This window comes from Penicillium riverlandense (assembly GCF_028828495.1).
Source record: "Penicillium riverlandense strain IBT 135883 chromosome Unknown utg000003l_segment0_segment0, whole genome shotgun sequence".
Classification (NCBI taxonomy): domain Eukaryota; kingdom Fungi; phylum Ascomycota; class Eurotiomycetes; order Eurotiales; family Aspergillaceae; genus Penicillium; species Penicillium riverlandense.
Genome location: NW_026643196.1, coordinates 6,065,912 through 6,084,451, shown reverse-complemented (window position 1 = coordinate 6,084,451; position 18,540 = coordinate 6,065,912). Strand labels below are relative to the sequence as shown.

General features: G+C 49.2%; 6 protein-coding genes across 6 annotated transcripts; 4 read left to right on the top strand and 2 right to left on the bottom strand.

Moving 5' to 3' along the window:
• Window positions 1-461: 461 nt before the first annotated feature.
• On the bottom strand, window positions 462-1,277 carry N7474_006122 (uncharacterized protein; the record flags this gene model as incomplete). Its single annotated transcript, XM_057197537.1, has 1 exon — window positions 462-1,277. The coding sequence occupies one exon, from the start codon at window positions 1,275-1,277 to the stop codon at window positions 462-464; it is 816 nt and encodes a 271-aa protein (XP_057054933.1).
• Window positions 1,278-2,169: 892 nt separating this feature from the next.
• Window positions 2,170-6,222, top strand: N7474_006121 (CHAT domain-containing tetratricopeptide repeat protein; the record flags this gene model as incomplete). The annotated part of the gene is made up of 5 exons (XM_057197536.1): window positions 2,170-2,721; window positions 2,775-2,828; window positions 2,934-3,129; window positions 3,191-3,460; window positions 3,716-6,222. The coding sequence occupies 5 exons, from the start codon at window positions 2,170-2,172 to the stop codon at window positions 6,220-6,222; spliced, it is 3,579 nt and encodes a 1,192-aa protein (XP_057054932.1).
• Window positions 6,223-8,406: 2,184 nt separating this feature from the next.
• Window positions 8,407-11,386, bottom strand: N7474_006120 (arylsulfotransferase family protein; the record flags this gene model as incomplete). Its single annotated transcript, XM_057197535.1, has 7 exons — window positions 8,407-8,456; window positions 8,538-8,595; window positions 8,649-8,746; window positions 9,181-9,447; window positions 9,502-10,990; window positions 11,064-11,195; window positions 11,264-11,386. 7 exons carry the CDS (start codon window positions 11,384-11,386, stop codon window positions 8,407-8,409), a joined length of 2,217 nt encoding a protein of 738 aa, XP_057054931.1.
• A 1,096-nt stretch (window positions 11,387-12,482) lies between these two features.
• N7474_006119 (DUF3431 domain-containing protein) lies at window positions 12,483-13,429 on the top strand (the record flags this gene model as incomplete). Its single annotated transcript, XM_057197534.1, has 2 exons — window positions 12,483-12,751; window positions 12,811-13,429. The coding sequence occupies 2 exons, from the start codon at window positions 12,483-12,485 to the stop codon at window positions 13,427-13,429; spliced, it is 888 nt and encodes a 295-aa protein (XP_057054930.1).
• Window positions 13,430-14,717: 1,288 nt separating this feature from the next.
• Window positions 14,718-15,848, top strand: N7474_006118 (Aminotransferase class IV; the record flags this gene model as incomplete). The annotated part of the gene is made up of 3 exons (XM_057197533.1): window positions 14,718-14,795; window positions 14,855-14,959; window positions 15,018-15,848. The coding sequence occupies 3 exons, from the start codon at window positions 14,718-14,720 to the stop codon at window positions 15,846-15,848; spliced, it is 1,014 nt and encodes a 337-aa protein (XP_057054929.1).
• A 218-nt stretch (window positions 15,849-16,066) lies between these two features.
• N7474_006117 (uncharacterized protein) lies at window positions 16,067-17,651 on the top strand (the record flags this gene model as incomplete). Its single annotated transcript, XM_057197532.1, has 4 exons — window positions 16,067-16,428; window positions 16,486-16,785; window positions 16,844-16,970; window positions 17,445-17,651. 4 exons carry the CDS (start codon window positions 16,067-16,069, stop codon window positions 17,649-17,651), a joined length of 996 nt encoding a protein of 331 aa, XP_057054928.1.
• Window positions 17,652-18,540: the final 889 nt, after the last annotated feature.

Sequence of the window (18,540 nt, the reverse complement as noted above, 5' to 3'; positions counted from 1 at the left end):
ACAATCATGAATATTTGCAGCAACAAACTTGCGGCATTTTGGAAGCGTCCCTGCACCCCCTACTTGAATAGGCCGAAGACGATCCGGAACACCGCTGATGATTGAAGCGCTCTGCGATCACCTATATGCAAAGCCCGGTCTCTACCTGGATGAGATGGCCGTCTTCCTCTGGGATGAATTCCACATCTTAATAACAACGTCTAGCACCCGAAGGGCCCAAATTGCTGAAGGATGGTCCAAAAAGACCGCTCGTCAACAATTTATGGAGCAAATGCCGGTTTGGCACTCGGTCAGATAATATGAATCGCTATTTTGACGAAAACAAGTATACATATCCATGATGTTTCTCGTACAGTCTTTATGAGTTCCATTGCTAAATGAATCCGTAAGGCCGCTACGATGTCTTGCGTGATTCGGTATCGCCAATTTGTCCTAGTTACGATAGATATATCATCATATTATTAAATCAAAAACTGCTCCGTGTCGTACACGTATCGCTCATGGTCCTCCAACTCTAACTCGTCTTGAAGGTCTGCTTCCACCACATCGTTTGTGCCAATCTCCTGGCCTCGCACATTCCAATACACCTTCCAACGACTGTTCTTCTCCAGTGAGGTTTTGTCTAGGTCGCGACTCGAGAACCATTTGAAGCGTACTTTGCGATACTGCACTGCACAGACCTGCTCGCCGACCGCCACAAATCGTCTCTGAACAGCTTCTTGGTGGAAATTTTGGGCCTCAACAGCTGGGTCGGCCACACTGCCCAATGGCATCCCAACACCGGCTGTAGCGAGCGCTTCTCCCACGGGAAGTTTTAACCAGGCGGATGTATCGGCCGAATTCGCCACACCCTCTATGATCCTTGCATCCCTCATGGTGTGATATCCCACTACGACGTAGATGTCGTCTCCCTGCTCAATAGATTCGTTAAGCCATCCATGAACAGCCTCCGACTTGACCGCTGACTTGAACCACGACCCTGAATTGCTGAGTTGATAAGTTATGACTTGGTCCGTGCTGATCTGAGTATATGCATCGTTGCGCTTTGTGCGGGAGGTCGACACCAGACTTGTCAACATGGCCGTGAAAGACTTGTCTTTAGCATTGTGCTGCACTCCTTCAAAGTGAAGGTGGGGTTTAACGATCACGGAGGTTAGGGGAACATTGCAGTCCGGATCGAGGAAGTCTTGCTGAGGCTCATCTATATTTCGAACGAATCGCCCGAGGCGTATCGACTCGGAAGACAAGAATGTGCCACAAATGAGTGTAGAGTGCATTTAATTTCACGAATTAGAATGTTGGTGCTTGCATTACGATTCAATGGCGGACTACGGGTTTTAATGGACGCGAGCCATGCACTGCCCCTACATTTGCACCCAAGCCCAGCTCGGCTGTGTCCTGATAGATTGCATAGGCGGTAGCCAAAGGCCCCATACCGGGCCATTGTTAGCAGAGGCAACGTTGCGAATTTACACTATCTCCAACCACATGATAGTACATGTACACACATCAATCTTCAGTATTGCTGCATGCCTTGTTTTCGCTTTTATCCTGAATGTATGCCATATGCCGGTTGTGTCCTTGCTCTCCTCTGTGTGTGTTCCCTGCTATGAGCGTCACTCAACTCGTCCATCCTCTGCCTTCGCCTCGGCTGCTCCTCTTTGCGCTCCCGTGTGCACGAGCCCTCGTAATGCAGTTTACCCGTTTTAGGCCCCTAACCTGCGGTTTCCCCGCTGGAACGCATGCGCCAGCCAGAATAGAGTTTCAGGTGGCTTACTTGACAGAGTGTGTCGTCAGTTCATTACTTATCATACCTTCGTAGGCTGAGGGTGAGTTCTCCCCGCTGGCTCCAAAGATCAAACCGGAAGCGACGCCGAAATCGATCACTCTAGTCGCGATTTGGAATGACAATCAGTGAAAAATGCATTGGAGTGTGTGTGGCTTGGAGATCGGCGCGAATGATGTCGACGTGGCAGGCTCGTAGCGCTGGACGCCCCTGCTGCGGGTGGAGCTACTCTGTCATCCACGCGAGAAAAGGACAGGGACCGACTAGCTCATAATCCACCTGACGGTCGCATACCAAATAGATGTCCGGAAACACAGAGACCATTCCTTCCTCATATTGCAAGATCCGGGACAGACAGCGGCCACGCAACATCTTGAAACAAGATGCCGAACTCACGTAGCCCGGTGGGTCTCCAACCATGCGCTACTCGAGCGCAGATAGTGAAGATACCGCCAGTGCCCGCTCCTTCAGCCTCAGACAGTTGGACTGCGCTATATCTGGTCTCGCCTCCGCTTCCAGCCCACGTCTCCGTCGTCCAGTTTGGTATTATCAGCCATGATCAAAGATGGTGCTCCAATCCGCAGGACGGAGTCTGGTCTTGGTTTGAGATGTCCATTCTGGGGTCATGGCTGGAGGATGCGAATTCAAGTTCCCACAGTCTGTCTGATGATGTGTATCTCATGTCGTGCCCAGAAGACTTTGGACAGATATTCCAGGAGCAGGGATTGTATTTTAAAAACATACCTCATGAGAGGAATGGGGATAGAGAGACAGTTCCATCGGTGATAAGCGTGCCAATTGCCAGAAACTCAATTCAACGGGCTTGGCAACATCAAACCGTCATATGGGAGCGGAATGACAACGACAGCACCAATGGTGGCTTTTTGCCCCTTCTTGAGAAGGGCGATCGGCTAGCTATCTGGGCACGTACACAGGTATGACTTCGGCGACTTCACATCCCTTTCGGCTGGCACTAATTTCTAGACAGTTCCCTGGATGGATGAACTTTGTGAAAGAAGTTCGAATCACGATATCGACCGACGTAAGTTCTTCCCATCAGTTCGGTTTTCGCGGCGCTTAAGGGTCCTGAATCTCCGTAGTAACATTGCATCATCCTGCACGGGTTATGAATTCTAACCATAAATAGGCAATACAAGCTTCTGAGCATCTGGATTGTCTTTCTTCTACAACTCTGACCGAAGATAAGCAACTACATGAGGAAAAGATTAATAGCCAAGGTAACCTTAAGCGCGCTGGCGGCGATGCCCAGACCGAGGATATTCCTGTTCTCAACAACTCATATACCAGCCAGAAGTCTCCAAAATCAGGACACCCGAGAACCTGTGAGACCCTCATTTCCACGGGTTTATTTTTGCATAAGTGTTTGGCTAATTTATGTTATAGCGGAATTTGAGAGGACAGGCAGCGTGGGAGACTTGGAAGAATCTATCCGACAAGCACAGCAGACAATCGATATCGCCCCACAAGACCATCCAATGCTAGGAGCACTATTGAACAATCTGGGCTCCGCACTTTACAGTCGGTTTAAGAGGACAGATAGGATGGAAGACTTAGAAGAATCAATCCGGCGAACACAGCAGGCCGCGGATATCATTCCACAAGACCACCCATGGCTAGGATCACTATTGAACAATCTAGGTTCCCAACTTTCGAGTCGGTTTGAGAGGACAGGCAGGATGGAAGACTTGGAAGAATCAATCCGGCGAACATAGCAGGCCGTGGATGTCATTCCCCGGGACGATCCAAACCTAGCAATTTATTTAAGCAACCTAGGAATCCGATTTTGGAGTCGGTTTGAGAGGACAGGCAGGATGGAAGACTTGGAAGAATCCATCCGACGAACAAAGCAGGCCGTGGATATCATTCCACAAGACCATCCAAAGCTAGGATTGCTATTGAACAATTTAGGTTCCCAACTTCACAGTCGGTTTGAGAGGACAGACAGGATGGAAGACTTGCAAGGAGCTATTCAACAAACACAGCAGGCCGTGGATATGACTCCATGGGATCATACGAACCTAGCAACTCATCTACATAGTCTAGGAACCCAACTTTCGAGTCGGTTTGAGAGGACAGGCAGGATGGAAGACTTGGAGGAATCAATCCGACGAACTCAGCAGGCCGTGGATATCACTCCACAGGATCATCCGAACCTAGTAATTTATCTAAATAGTCTGGGAACCCGACTTGCGAGTAGGTTTAAGAGAACCAACAGGATGGAAGACTTGGAAGAATCCATCCGACGAACACAGCAGGCTATGGATATCATTCCACAAGACCATCCAAAGCTAGGATTGCTATTGAGCAATCTAGGTTCCCAACTTCACAGTCGGTTTATGAGGACAGATAGGGTGGAAGACTTGGAAGAATCAATCCGACGAACACAGCAGACCATCGATATCACCCCACAAGACCACCCATGGCTAGGATCACTATTGAACAATCTAGGATCCTTTCTTCATAGTCGGTTTAAGAGGACAGACAGGATGGAAGACTTGGAAGAATCAATCCGGCGAACCCAGCAGGCTGTGGATGTCACCCCACAAGACCATCCAAGCTACGCAATGTATCTTAACAATCTAGGAGTCCAACTTTCGAGTCGGTTTGAGAGGACAGAAAAGATGGCAGACTTGGAGGAATCAATCCGACGAACGCAACAGTCAGTGGATTTCGCACCAAAAGACCATCCTTCGCTGGCAGAATGGTTGTACAATCTGGGAAATCATCTTTCTTGGTCGGCTCGACCACACGATCAGGATCAGGCCTTACGGCGTTTCCAACAATCCTGGAACTGCCACACCGGTTTACCTTTCCGTCGACTTGGTTCAGCCAGCCGAGCGGTTCGATTATTGAGACAGCGAAGTGACTGGTCCGAAGCCTTAAACATTGCAAAGCAAGCAATAAATCTTATTCCCGTAATGAATAATCGCTCCTTGAGCCGTGGTGACCAGCACTTTGTGGCAGCGAAATTCTCTGGTCTCGCTGTAGATGCCTGCTGTCTTTCGCTCCTGTCCAATGGTGACGCTTTTGAAGCTCTCCAGTTGTTGGAACTTGCTCGTGGAGTTATTATGGGCCTGCTTATCGACGATCGCAGCGACATTTCAGCACTGAAACAGTCACACCCGGAGATGGCGGCTACCTATGACCGACTCCGCAACGAAGTGAACACGCCAATGCATGAAGCCGAAGATGTGAGCGTGCGGCGAGACAGGGTCCAAAGACGCCTAGCGGCGGTCAAGGAATTGGACGAATGCATTGCTAGCGTCCGACAGCTGCATGGATGTGAACGGTTTCTGCTCGGGCCGACGTTGGACGAGCTGAAGACACAGGCCGCAGAAGGACCGATTGTCGTAGTTAATGTGTCAGATATCCGCAGTGATGCTATCATTGTCAGCGACTCGGCTGTGAAGTCGATCAGATTGCCTCACTTAACAGCGGAAGATACGGCAAAATGGATGAATCAGAAATTGACAACATACCGTAATCCACAGGAAAAGGGCAAAAAAAATAAACAACATCTGGAATTCTTGCGATGGCTGTGGTCGAGCTGTGTGGAAGTGATTTTGCAGGACATTTACACTGGAAAGAGGCCTAATCCTGGCAATCTTCCCCGTGTTTGGTGGATTGGCGCTGGGATTGCTTCCTATTTGCCTTTCCACGCCGCTGGTATTCACACGCTCGGATCATCAGACAATACTCTTTGCTGGGCCATCTCCTCTTACGCCCCAACAATCAAAGCTCTCACCTATGCGAGGGAAGGGGGAACAACGGCAACAGCCAGGTTAGACCCACCGAAACTCTTGGTAGTGACGATGCCCCGGACCCCGGGTGAAAGAGATCTTCCTGGGGTAGAAAACGAGAAGGCGGCTATTGAGATGGTTGCACAATCTACGTTTTCGACAGAGACACTTAATCAGCCTGACGCCAAAATGGTGCTGGAGAGACTGATACAATGTGACATGCTTCACTTTGCCGGTCATGGAGTGTCCGACTATACTGATCCGTTCAACAGTAGCCTCTTGCTGCAGAAAGACCACGGAGCAGCGGCGACTGTGGATAACCTCAGTGTACGAGAGGTGTTCGACCTCCATCTGCAAGGAGCGAGAATAGCGTACCTGTCAGCCTGTTCGACGGCCGAGACCCGGGCTAGACGGCTGGAAGACGAGGGGTTTCACCTAGCCAGTGGATTTCAGATGGCGGGATTCAGTCACGTAATTGCATCCATGTGGCCGACGGATGATGATGCCTGTGCGGAGATGGCAACGGGATTCTACGGGCAATTGAAGGACAAGATTGAAAGAGGGATCGAGAACAGAGATGTGGCGGTCACAGCACACCAGTCAATAATGGAGATGCGGTCAAAGCGGCTGCGATTCCCTCTCCTGTGGGCGCCGTATATACACCTGGGAGCATGATGCCTGGCCGCAGCAGTTGGGATTGTTGTTTTGTCACGGACACACACGACGGCAGACCTACATAGCTTATCTGGGTCTCCCCTGGACGCGAAAAAGCGCCTTTCTTTGCGTCCTTGTGCTACGTCTTGTACCTAGAGCCGTGTCGACTATAGCTGTTCTTAATATTGACCATTCACCTCGAAGACGCTATCTGCCTCTATGTATGCGTGAGACTCTCACATCTTTCCCTTGGCCAAATAGGAAGGTTTCATCTTCTTTGAGGGTCCGATTAGTTCCTAGAAAGATTGATTGAATTTTAATGTTTCGTAATGCGTTGGCCATTCTTTTGTTATACAATCACCTAAATTCTAATGATTCTCTGGAGCGATACGGTATTATAACAATGACTCATTAATCACTATCAGGCAATACGATACATTTCAGCAGGGATTACTTTTGCGAGTATAGCCTTTCAGTTGTTGATATCCCTCATATCGATAATAGTACAGTCCGTAATGCGGCGAAGGAGCGTCCACTTCATCTGAAGGCATCGTAGCTTCTTCAGGTATACAGCCCCCCTTGTCACCGCACCATGGGTCACCGAGTGATGATAATTAGTATTGGTGACTGCGCTAGGTCTACCGGCCGAATTCGTAGGATAAATACTATCGGAAACCCCGCATTCGCCGTTCAAGAATTCGTCGCATAAAGTACCCTGGCGTGGCTGTATGCAGATGTCAAGAGACCAGTGTTTCAGAGCCAGCGGTCATACCTAATAATCTATCATCATAGCATAGCTAAGCGGCCTACGAGGCACAGGTGCCCCCCCTCCACCTTGGTAGCCCATTATTCAAAGTCTATTCAACCATCTGAGGGGGTCATAAAACAGTTGGTGGAAAGTTACGTCCAGTTTTAACAATGTTTACCCAATACTAGGATCGTATGGTATGATAGCCACTGAGGCTTCGCGTGAGGCTTTCTACTGTTAGTAAGAACATTACATTATTATTGGACCGGTTGTTTATGATTTTCAATGAATGACTCCAGACGAATGTACAGTACTGTAGTTAATGTTTGCACTCAACCTACAGGAAGAAGCGGTTGCAGAGGTAGTAGCCATGGTGGTGATGTTTGATCGCTCCTCTTGTTCTGCTTCTCCTGCAAGGAACCAGGTTACAGTATTCTGGATTTTGACAATATCAATAGACATATGTACAGTGGCGACTGTTAGTGCCTTCCATGCCGGAAACAGAGAAACTGTTTCGAACCCTAATCTCATAGTCCGCTAAACTAAATACTAAATATGATATAGTGTACGTTAAATGACATCTTTTGTACCTCCTAGGTCCTAATACAAGTCTATTTTATAACTCCTGTATGAAAGATACACGAGGGTGGAACTATTGTAGAGGCCCGACTAGAAGGTTCGATGTAAGCCCAGCAAACACGGCGACCGGTCCGTATCTTCACCGCATAGAGTCTGGCGCTTTTCTGTCGAGTGTGTCTAGAATCACGTTCATATGCAAGGCTTCGATGAGATGGTTGTCTCTCTGAGACGATTTATGAGGTTTGGAACCACGTAGAACTTAATAGCACATTCCATAGGACCTAGAGCAATATAAATTCTCTTCTTCTCCCAGGCCCTTCTTCAACAAAGAGATTAGAAAATAGAAGAAAGCACAAAAATCGAAATCATTGACACCTGCTATACACGAAATCCTGTAAGAGAGATTCCCCTGATGTGTGTCCTAGGGCAAGTAAACTGCCATGAATCGCGGCACACCTAGGGCGATAACCATAAGGAAGCCATAGTATCCTGTTAGCTCACTTTCCCACAGGGATAACAACATCCTCTATCTATGGGATTATTGACCAAGGTGATGTGCTAGAGGCGCTGAGGACTAGCAGCGACGGAATGTGACTGGTAGATGATAAATGATGCACTTGGCGCTCGCTACTCCATTTCTCTCGATGAAAATCCTATCCATAGGGCATTTAACAGGAATCCTTCCGAATCGAACCGAAGAAATATCCCCCTCCTTCCCGCGCATAGATGTTCGAGCGCTGGTTGTCAAGCGTTGATAAATCAAACTAGTGAGTACGACCCACAATTAGAATTACCAGTCGTATTAGGGGAGCCACTTCCCGAAATGGCGTACTCCCTACTGTTGTTTGAAGGATCACACATGGTGTTGGCTGGAATATTCAGATAGCAGCCGCCGCCGCCTGAGAGAAAGAGATAACCAGTGCAGGTCCTAGAGTACGTTAAACAATCCACGCAGCAGGTATATGCATTTGCCACAACTACGTAACTGACCAAACTGGCGGGAACGTACGAAAAGCAGCATAGTAGGTTGCTTCGGGAGCTTCCACAGTCGCAGTATCAGTTATAGTCTATAATATTAGGTTAGCAATACATATTAAAGAGCTTTGCGATATTAACTTACCTCTGTGCTTGTCGTGAATGTTGTTAGCGTGGTGGATACTATTGCGCTTGTGTTAAATGTGAATGTTGTCGAAGCAGCGACGGGAGTACTCGTAACAGCTATTGTCTATATCTTAGCATATGTACCCGATTTCTTTTCCTTCAGCGAGGCTGCAAGTTCGTGGAATAGTGGGTGTGACAGGCCTGCCAGCCTAAGGCAGCACCTGTCCCTGCAAGAGGTATGCAAGGAGCCCAACGCAGCAAGCGAAGATCTCCGACACACTTGAGAGCCAAATGTGCTGGCTGCACAGCTCATACCCTACCAATCCCGGATTTTTAGTGACAGTAATGCCCGACTTGAACAATATATACAATTCACGGCATTTTGGATCGTGTCTGTCTCTCGCAGTTGTCTGCCTCCCTCCAAAACTTAAATACAAAACCAAAATCATCTATAACCCAGGACTATACAAATGATACGCTACCACCCAAATGCAGTCGATTCCCAAAATATATGTACAAGGAATGAATCCATCCCGTCTACTCCCGTTCACTGATCTCCGACAGCGGGAAGTAGTGCGGCTCCTCGTCCTCTCCAGTCCACCGGCGCCAGTGCCACCAGGGCATGTTGCCCGTCCGCAGTGGGGAGGGTTTCCGCTCGGCCATGCCATTCAAGGGCTCGGCAGCCTCGTCATGTAGATTTATGGAATGCTGCTGGCGCTTCCGGCAGTAGCGGATGCCATATACGGCGCCTGCCGTGACAGCTATCAGCACCAGAATCAAGGCGCCGCCGGCAAGCAGACCTGCATTAAAGGTCGGACCTAGATCAAACGTCAGTTTATGAATTCGACCAGAGAAGAAGAAAAATAACGTACGGTCTACAGACCAGTTCTCGTAATGAGTGTCCGCGGTCTGTTTCGGCAGGTTCGACGGTCGCGACCAGATCTCTGGGCTATCGGGATCGACCCAGGGCACGGTGTTGACATTCGCCGGCGGAATAGTAGAAGTAGCACCGTCATCGCCAGGGAAGCCGAAGGATTTCGCGTCCAGACAGGTCTTATCGCGACAGGACTCGCGTAGCTCCGGCGAGGGAACAAAAGTGTACTTGCGATGTGAGGTACGCAGAACGTCACCATTCCGGTCTACCGCTTCCACCTTGGTCCAGGTATAGAAGCTAGAATTGGTGTACTCAGTCTCAAACCCGGTCTTGTTCACCTCGTCTAGGAACGTGTAGGGACCTGTCATGTTTGCCGCGCCGTAGAATCGCCAGGTCTTGACGCGCGTGGCGCCGTTCCAGCTGACATAGAAGCTCGTTGGAGAGGAGGGCTCGGGGGATCGGGCATAAGACCATAGGGCGGGAGAGTCAGACGGGTCAGAATCCCACTCAAACTTTTGGGCCCGATAGTTCATGATCGTATTGCTGAATGTATACCTGGCCCACATCACCAGTTCGCCATCTTCGGTGTGTTCCGATATGAAGGGATTGTTGCCCCATCCCATCACAACATTCTCGTTCGGTAGGCGTTGTAAATTTCCCTGACTAGAGCTATGCATTTGCTTACCAGGAGGCCCGTAGTCACGGATCTGCGTGGCGGTGTTGTCGATATGATCGATAAGAATAATCATACCACTAGAAAAAGCGTGCGTCTGATTAAAGCCGTTGTCACCGTTGTTGTAGAGCGAAAGCACAGAGTGCGTCGCGTTCTCATATAGCCATCGCGCATCGTGCTGCTGCGAAAAGCTGAAGTTGATATTCTTAAAGGATGGGTCAGCACCATGAAGCCGCCAAATTACGCTGCCGTCCTTGCCGGAAATCTTGTAGATAGCGCAGGTGTGGCGCGAGGAAATCAAGTAGTCCCCGTCGGCGTTCTTGTCAATGGAGTTGATATGGAAATAATCCCACGGCTCGGTGACCTTCAACCCAGTACCAGAAGTATCGGTATGCGCTGGGAACGTATAGCTCATCGAAGGGTCGACGTGGTCGAGCGAGTGCCATTCAAACACTACTTCGCTAGTCTCCACGTCGACTTCCTGGAACACGCTCTCCATCACCCAACCCACGCCGGTCTTGATGTTCCAGGGGGTCATGTCGAACTGGCGCTGCTGGTAGACAGTCATCAAGGCCGTCTTACCGTCGTTGACGGGCCGGAACTCGTGCATATCACTCGATGCCATTCCGCCACCGGGTTGCACTGACCGCACGATGCGGTAGCGGTTGTCTAGAATGACACCATGACCGCGAGCGTAGCCCTTTTGCTGATTGCCCTGGAAGAAACACAAGTGATCTGCGCCCTTGTACTTGCAGACATGCATGCCATGGGCAACACCTCCCCCTGAATTGCCCCAGCCGCACCATATGAGATGCTGCTTTTCGTCAGTTTTCTTTTCTTTTCCTTTTTGGTCCTGTGCATCGCGGGCGTATGTGAAGCAGACGTACCCCTTCATTATCAAAAATATACGGACCCGGGCTCCTCGCCTCCCAGTAGGGTGTGATGAAATAGTATCCGGGGCTCAGCTTTTTGGCATTGCTGCGTTCGATTTTCAAGTTGAGAGGGTAGAGATCGGGTCTCTGTGCGAGGAGTGGTGAGGGTCAAAAAAAAAATGAAGCCATACAATCGCGATAGACTATGTACTCACCGACTTGTAAAAGGCGGTCTCCTCAGCATGGGCGCCGGAGATCGCGCAGAGCCAGAGCAGCACACCCAGCAGGACGAGTCCGGGGGTGGACTGCCTCGTGGAGGAAAAGACTGACGCGATCATGGATCCTCCTTTACACGTCTCACACGTTGTCGCGGAGAGAATGTGATGATATGTGCGGGACGGGGGGTTGAAGGGGAGCCGCGAGTACGGGACGCGAGTACGAAAGTGTTGAAGGACACCCCTCGATTATTCCTGGCCAATAACAATCACTGGGCAAGGCTTTCGACGATCTCCTCGGCGTGGCCGGCCCAGATATATTATTATCGTTATGTAGTAGCAGGTACGAGTAGGATCTTCGCTACATACGGTAATCTGCTGGGGCCAAGAGGACAGAGGACAGATTGCACCATACAAGGTTGACTACGATGATAATATGATCATAGCTATCTAGGACATATTTGATCATGATGGTTATATTTAGTGCGCGACACGTTCAAGATGCAAGGCTCCCAAGGCTAGCCCCCATGGCGCTAACCACTTTTCCCGGGTTGATTACATATTATGGCTTTCCTCTTTCGATAGTTTACTTACTACCCACTAAGTTACTGCTAGTCTTTCACCTTCCAGTTGTTAGTTAGATAGCACCATCAATTCTTTCTCTCAACGTGAGATTTTCTCGTCACTTCCACAGGCGATCCCGCCGGTTCTTCGTCATTTAAGCTTTCCTTTGTGCGCAGCCACGCAGCGTCGTCACGAAGGCAAAAAAAGAGGAGCTAGACCTCATCTGAATACGAGGCGGGGGGATGTTTTACGAGTAATGCGAGCCCTGTCTACTACCCGCTTCTGCAAGGCTGAATTGTAGCCCGAAATTACTAGTTTTCCAGCCTCGAAATGTAATTAGGCCTCCCGTAAATCACGCTGGGTTACGGACTGAGTCAGTAGTCAAGATGTGACCTGGACCCAGTTTCAAACTTTCCCGATCATGACGTGAGTGGCCACATTCACAGCGGATTGGACTAAGCACTGTAACTCTGGGGTTTATTTATTATTAGACCTGAGTGCGAGGGTGTATTGGATGTCTCGCGGGATCTGAGACCCATCGGGGTGGGGTTCATCGACAATAAACCCTAACTACTACTTCAGCGATGATTTAAAGTCATCCTCCCTAGGAATAATATTCCAGACGGTCAGAATTAACCTCATCATACACATTGTCATGCTCCAACCCAGGTTTCCATTGATCTCATCCCGGTCATCCAGGCACTCCGGAAAGACATGGGTTTCCATCTTGATCACATTAACTCTCCTGATTCTCTTCGTGCGGCTTGACTTTTCTTATGCACCAGGGCAAAGAGTGGTGGCACAACCTTCTAAGCAAATCCCTATCTATGTTCCTCCGTTTAAGCGGAAAGATGATGTCGGTCTCGTCGTTTCCAAAGCGGGCGACGAAGACATCAATTGGGTTCTAGATTTTTGTGAAAGATTGTAGGTATGATCAAAGACTAATCAAACATGCAGTCGCTGACTTTAATATCACCTATTAGCAAATGCACCCCGTACATTTACTCACTAGCTGATGTGCCCGAAGACGGCTACCTTGCTCCATATACGAACATGGGCCACGAAGCCAGCGCTTATCTCAGCTATCTTGTCGACCATTATGACAGTCTTCACCCATACACCATCTTCATCCATGGCAAGGAGGAACACTGGCACAATGACGTTGCTGGGCCAAAAACCATGAATCAGATCCCAAATCTACGCTTCGAAGCGATCGACGCCAAAGGATTTGTGAATTTGCGTTGCTTGTCCATTCCGGGATGTCCGAACAGCCTGTATCCCTCCATTATTCAACAAACCGACATTGACTACCAATACCTCACCGACAATTTCCCAGAAATTTATTCCGAGCTTTTCGGAGTTGACCCAGATACAGCTCCCTCTCAACTTGGGCATAAATGCTGTGGCCAATTCGCGGTGACCAGAGAGAGAATTCAAGAGAGGCCATGGAAAGATTACAATCGAATCCTGCAATGGGTTGTCAAGGCTGAGTGGTCTGATAGTTATGGGATTGGATGGTTAATGGAGAAACTGTGGCATGTTATTTTTGGCATGCCTCCAATCGAGTACGCCCATTCCCTCTTCCAAAGTGAAGCTTGTTAAGCTAATGCTTTGACCACTTTTGTAGCTGTGCTCCAGTTAATCAATGTCGCTGCGATCTTTACGGTTGGTGTGGCCCAAGCCCAGAAACCAATGGTGAGGTCTTCAAACCAATAGGTATTTGACCAAATCGGACAAATACCCAAGCACTTTGAAATATGTATTGCCGCCTTTTGCAACTGCCGCTGAGGGATCTAATAATAGATTGGGTATATCAGGATTTTGTGCTGAGATGTCCTTTTGTCGATACAATTCTTTGTGCGTCTGTACCATCTGCAATGGGCTGTAGCGGGCGTCGGACGGTTTTATACATCTGTTAGCGATATTTCAATAGAGGAGTTATCAATTGAATCCTGTCAGGGGTTTTCCTGATCAAGCGCTCTTTATGCCTCCGTCAGGATTGTGGTTCGACAGTGTGTGAGTCAACTACATATCTTAGCGAAGGACATGGCCTCGTCATCATGAACCTTTTTCTCCAAAGAAAGAACCATATGAGCTAGACATGACCATAATATCGTATCGCTACCCTATCATCTGCACTATACAGATAGTCTATCCCAACTAGAATCTTTTACCCAGACCTTTCTTGATTGGGCGGGTAAATGCCTTGCCCACCCCCAGATAGTCCTTCTACTGCGGGAGATCATTTAGACATCTAGTACACCCTTCTGCTCATTTAATGTCTCCGTGGTATCCTTCCATTTTGGGTTGTCGCCGTTTTCGACGTTCCCTCAGCCCTGCTCGGCCGATCAGCTACTCTAGTGGTGCGTCGCGGTTGGTTGTTGCGCCGCTTCTAAACGTTCACCTTGGACCATGCGACGATGCCAAGAAGCCTATTTCCACCAAACAATTAACCAAGTGATAGAATAACCAGGAGATTCGCCCCATCTGTTTCGACAACAATTCTCGCTCTTGAGGAATGCCACCGCCCCCAATTCAAGTTACAGATTAGCAAAGCCCCTGGCGACTGAGAAGCGAGAAAACGAATCGACCCCCATATCTCCTCTGCTTCTACTCGTTGGACCAGCGACCAGCTTGCTGGAAAAGCCCTACCGTAACAACCTCACTACAGTAGACACCACACCGTTCGTGCATAAAGTGGTGGGTCTGTTGGCCCGTGCTGTTTCGGGACAACCCGAATCCTAACTCGGCGTACCCCGAGTGTGGATCTCGGTATTTGAAGGACTCGTCGGAGAGAATCATGAACCATACTTCCTCGTTGAAAAGCTGTTATTATTATCATTTGCTCGATCTATGATCCTATAAGGTCTCGTGTCTATCTGAACTAGAAATGAGTGTGTCCCACGACCGACATAGGCGGGGTGCCACTCATGCCACGGTCCCGAACGAGAAGAATAAGCATATCCTAGTGAGTTGACAGGAGTTGTTGGTATGCTAGTGATCGAAGCTAACTCTAACTCCACGCAGATTGGAATGCGAGATGGCGTTACAGGAGAATTCAAGCTGGTCCCCAAAGCTGAGGCTGTTGTCTCTGTCTTTGACTCGAATTTCTTGATAGGCGATGGTATCTGGGTAAGAAAGAGGACTAAGCTCGGAGTGACATGATGGTGTGCTAACAAAGAGATCAAAGGAGGGAATCCGCGCGAAGAACGGCCGGGTTCAATTTGCAAAAGACCATATTGATCGGCTTTTTCAGTCTGCCAAAGCGATGCTCATGGACCTTGGTCTGTCGAAAGGGCAGCTCCTAGGGTTGATCCACCAGACTCTAGACGCGAACGACATGTCCAACGAGCCGCACGTTCATATCCGCCTCGTGGTCAGCCGGGGACTGAAATCAACCCCATACCAGAATCCATCCGTTAATATTGGCCTTCCGCTCATTGTGCTCATCCCTGAGATCAAGCCTACCGATCCGGCTGTCAAAGAACGAGGACTGAGGTTGATTACCTCGCATATCCGACGTGGTCCTCCAGACGTGAAGGACGAGATGTGGAACCACATCTCTAAAGCGACGGATGTCCAGGCATGCATTGGGGCTAATGTCACCGGAGCGGACGAATCGTTGATGCTGGACCTTAACGGCTTTGTCAAGACGTGCAACTCAACGAATTTTTTCATCGTCCGTAACGGCGAGGTGTGGGCTCCCACTAAGAATAACCAGATGCAAGGAATTACGCGCCAGAAATCGATCGATGTCTGTCGTGCGCACGGGATCCCGGTGCGAGAACTGGACTTTACTTTGACGGAGGTTTACGGTGCCGACGAGGCGTTCTGCACCGGGACATTTCCCTCCCAGATCCATGTTACCGAAGTTGATGGGCGACAAATCGGCGATGGCGTTCGGGGCGCCATAACGGAACGAATCCAGCAGTTATATGTGGATCTGGCACGCCGTGACACCGAGCGTACTCGGGCAGAGATCTTAGATGAAGTGACAGGGCCTCGAAAGTCCAAGCTATAGATACAAAATAGGGAATGAGAATGGTGGTCCCGTAATACTACTCTGGAGTCATAATCACTAGTCGTAGTTATTTACTCGGATCATGTCAGCTTCCACGTGATGCTGGCTGCAACGTACGTATTCCTCTTCCCCAGTATTTAGTCCCTCCCTCCCTCACTCACGCGTCCTTTGCTCGTTCTCTTCTCTCTTTCCCCCGACTGGTCGCCCATTCTCAAGCCATGAAGCTACCCGCCGTTGCCTTTCTTCTCTCCTCTCTCGCCACATCTACACTCGCCGCCTCCGACTCCTCCCGTCTAAACGAGAACACCCCGTGTGTGGCTCGCTCGCCCTCCAGCGGCTTATACTTCGACCTGAGAGCAATTAGTCTATTTCCACCGGAGCTGAAGAATGGTGAAAGGATTGACCAGGATGCGCGCAACGAGAGCTGGTATTGCAAGGGCCACGACTATGCGGCCAATTTCTCGATCAACGTCTGCGAGCCGGTCATTGAGGAGCTGACGGAAGTGGTCGGGGTGGATCCGTCACGGTGGAAGAATATCAGCGCATATTATGAGCAAGATGGCGAAATATATTCATTGGGGTATGGTGGTGTCCCTACCTGATGGTCGGTAAAGGATGATGCTGACGGTGATGACAGAGAATCAGCCTCGGACCCCTTTTTCCGTGGCCGCAAGCTTGTCTTGAACTATACGAATGGCTCTCCATGTCCCAGTGACTACGACGCGACTGCCTCCAATTCTTCATTGCGAAGAAAATCGGCCATCATGTCTTTCCTCTGCGACCGCGATGCGGTGCCCAACCAGGCTACTCCGTCCTTCGTCGGCACAATGGACTCATGCTCCTACTTTTTCGAGATTCGGAGCTCTGCGGCGTGTGGTGGAATTGCCTTGAATCCTAGCACAGGGGGGCTGGGCCCCGCTGGCGTCTTTGGCGTGATGTGAGCACTCCTTCCATCGGAACACTGACAACGGTGACTAATTTATTGTACTCTCTAGCATATTGATCGCGGTGGCGGCATACTTGATTGGAGGCTGCGCATACCAGCGAACCGTTATGCACCAGCGCGGCTGGCGCCAATGTCCGAATTTTAGCCTATGGGCGGGCATTCTCGATTTCGTAAAGGTATGTCCCCTAGCGCTGGTGCCGTTTCGATCATCGCGCCCAAGACCCAGATACGGGAATATTTCATCGCATAAGTATCGGGATTCGAATCTGCCGAGCCTCCCGACTTCGAGGATTGATTAAGTGTACTCCAGCTGGCCTGGGGCACCATCACATCCACGTTTCCCCTTATTATATTTGTTATTCCCTGCACTTTTGCATGATCGCCCGCGTTGACCGCGGCATGTACATTTGCCATGACTCCGGAGCAAGGTGCAATACTAAACGGGCTGTCTACGTGTCTATGTGTCAATGGAACTCGCCCAGCTACTCTGCCTGGGGTCTCTGAAACATTGGACAGTTTACGTAGATAGTCAAGTCACTGCTCCCGCTAGTCTATGCAACCCTGTGCTCAATCATCTTTTATCTCTTTTTTTTCTGGGCATTCTGGGCATGTCACCAAGAGAATATTCGGCTAATAGCCTATCCCTACAGGACATCGTCGTCATCATCTTCTCCTCTCTTGCCAACCTGCTCCACATCAGTCGCTCTCCATCAAGAAGTGGCTATGTCCGCGCCGACACGGGCACCCGGGGCGGCTTCATCGGGGCCATCGGGGGCCGTGGAGGACCTGGCCATCGCTCTGAAGTAGATGCTGAGAATCGGCTAATAGACCAGCTGGACGAAGAATGGGATGATTAGCAATTTTATAATGGCCGGTTTCTGTTTGTTGCACTGTGGGCTAGTCTTTGGTATCTCGATCTGTCGCTTGCTTCCACTCAACGAATGGGTCATACCTACTACTGTATATTAAAAACCCCCTATGTGTGCTTTTAACAGAGTAAGAGCCGTATATAATTCATTTAGATGCATAATATGAACTAGCCTGGCAAGTGCATAACAACAGATATAAAGCCACGTAATCGTACCTTAAAAACTAGACACCCTTGATCAACATTTCAAGTTGATGATACCAGCGGTGGGGACCTGTCATCAAAGTAGAAGCGGGAAGAATTAATATTATTATTATAAGGTGCATATTTATATTATGACAATTATGGGATTCCAACAACCGTAGGCCTTTGCTGTCCCTCAGTAGGTAGAATATTCGACTAGCTCGAAAGGTTGTCAACTTGCCTACCGCATCCCTCGTGGTTTCTTTTCAAATTTTTATTTTTATTTTTTTTTTCCATTTCTACATTGCTCAAGCCATAGCACTATGCCTCTAGTTTGATGCCGAATAATAGTGGTACTCCAGGAAAACAAAAGGTACATCCAGATTACATGCTAACGCACAGCCAGGGTCAACCATCAGTCCCAACACTTTTGCGAAAGCCCTGGATGTGACTTGGTGGTTATAAGCGATTTCGTGGATGTGTTAGACCCGAATGCCAAGGTCTAAATGACGGCAGTGATAATGAGGCTTTATCCGAGGATCAAATGGACGAGTTGAACCAAACACTGAGCAACCTCACTCCTATCTTTGAAGAAGGTAGAGAAAACTGAGGACGGAGAATGACGAGGGCTAGAAGCGAAGAAACTATCAAATGGAAGAGAGATAGTTGACGATGCTATCTTACTGGAGGGAAAC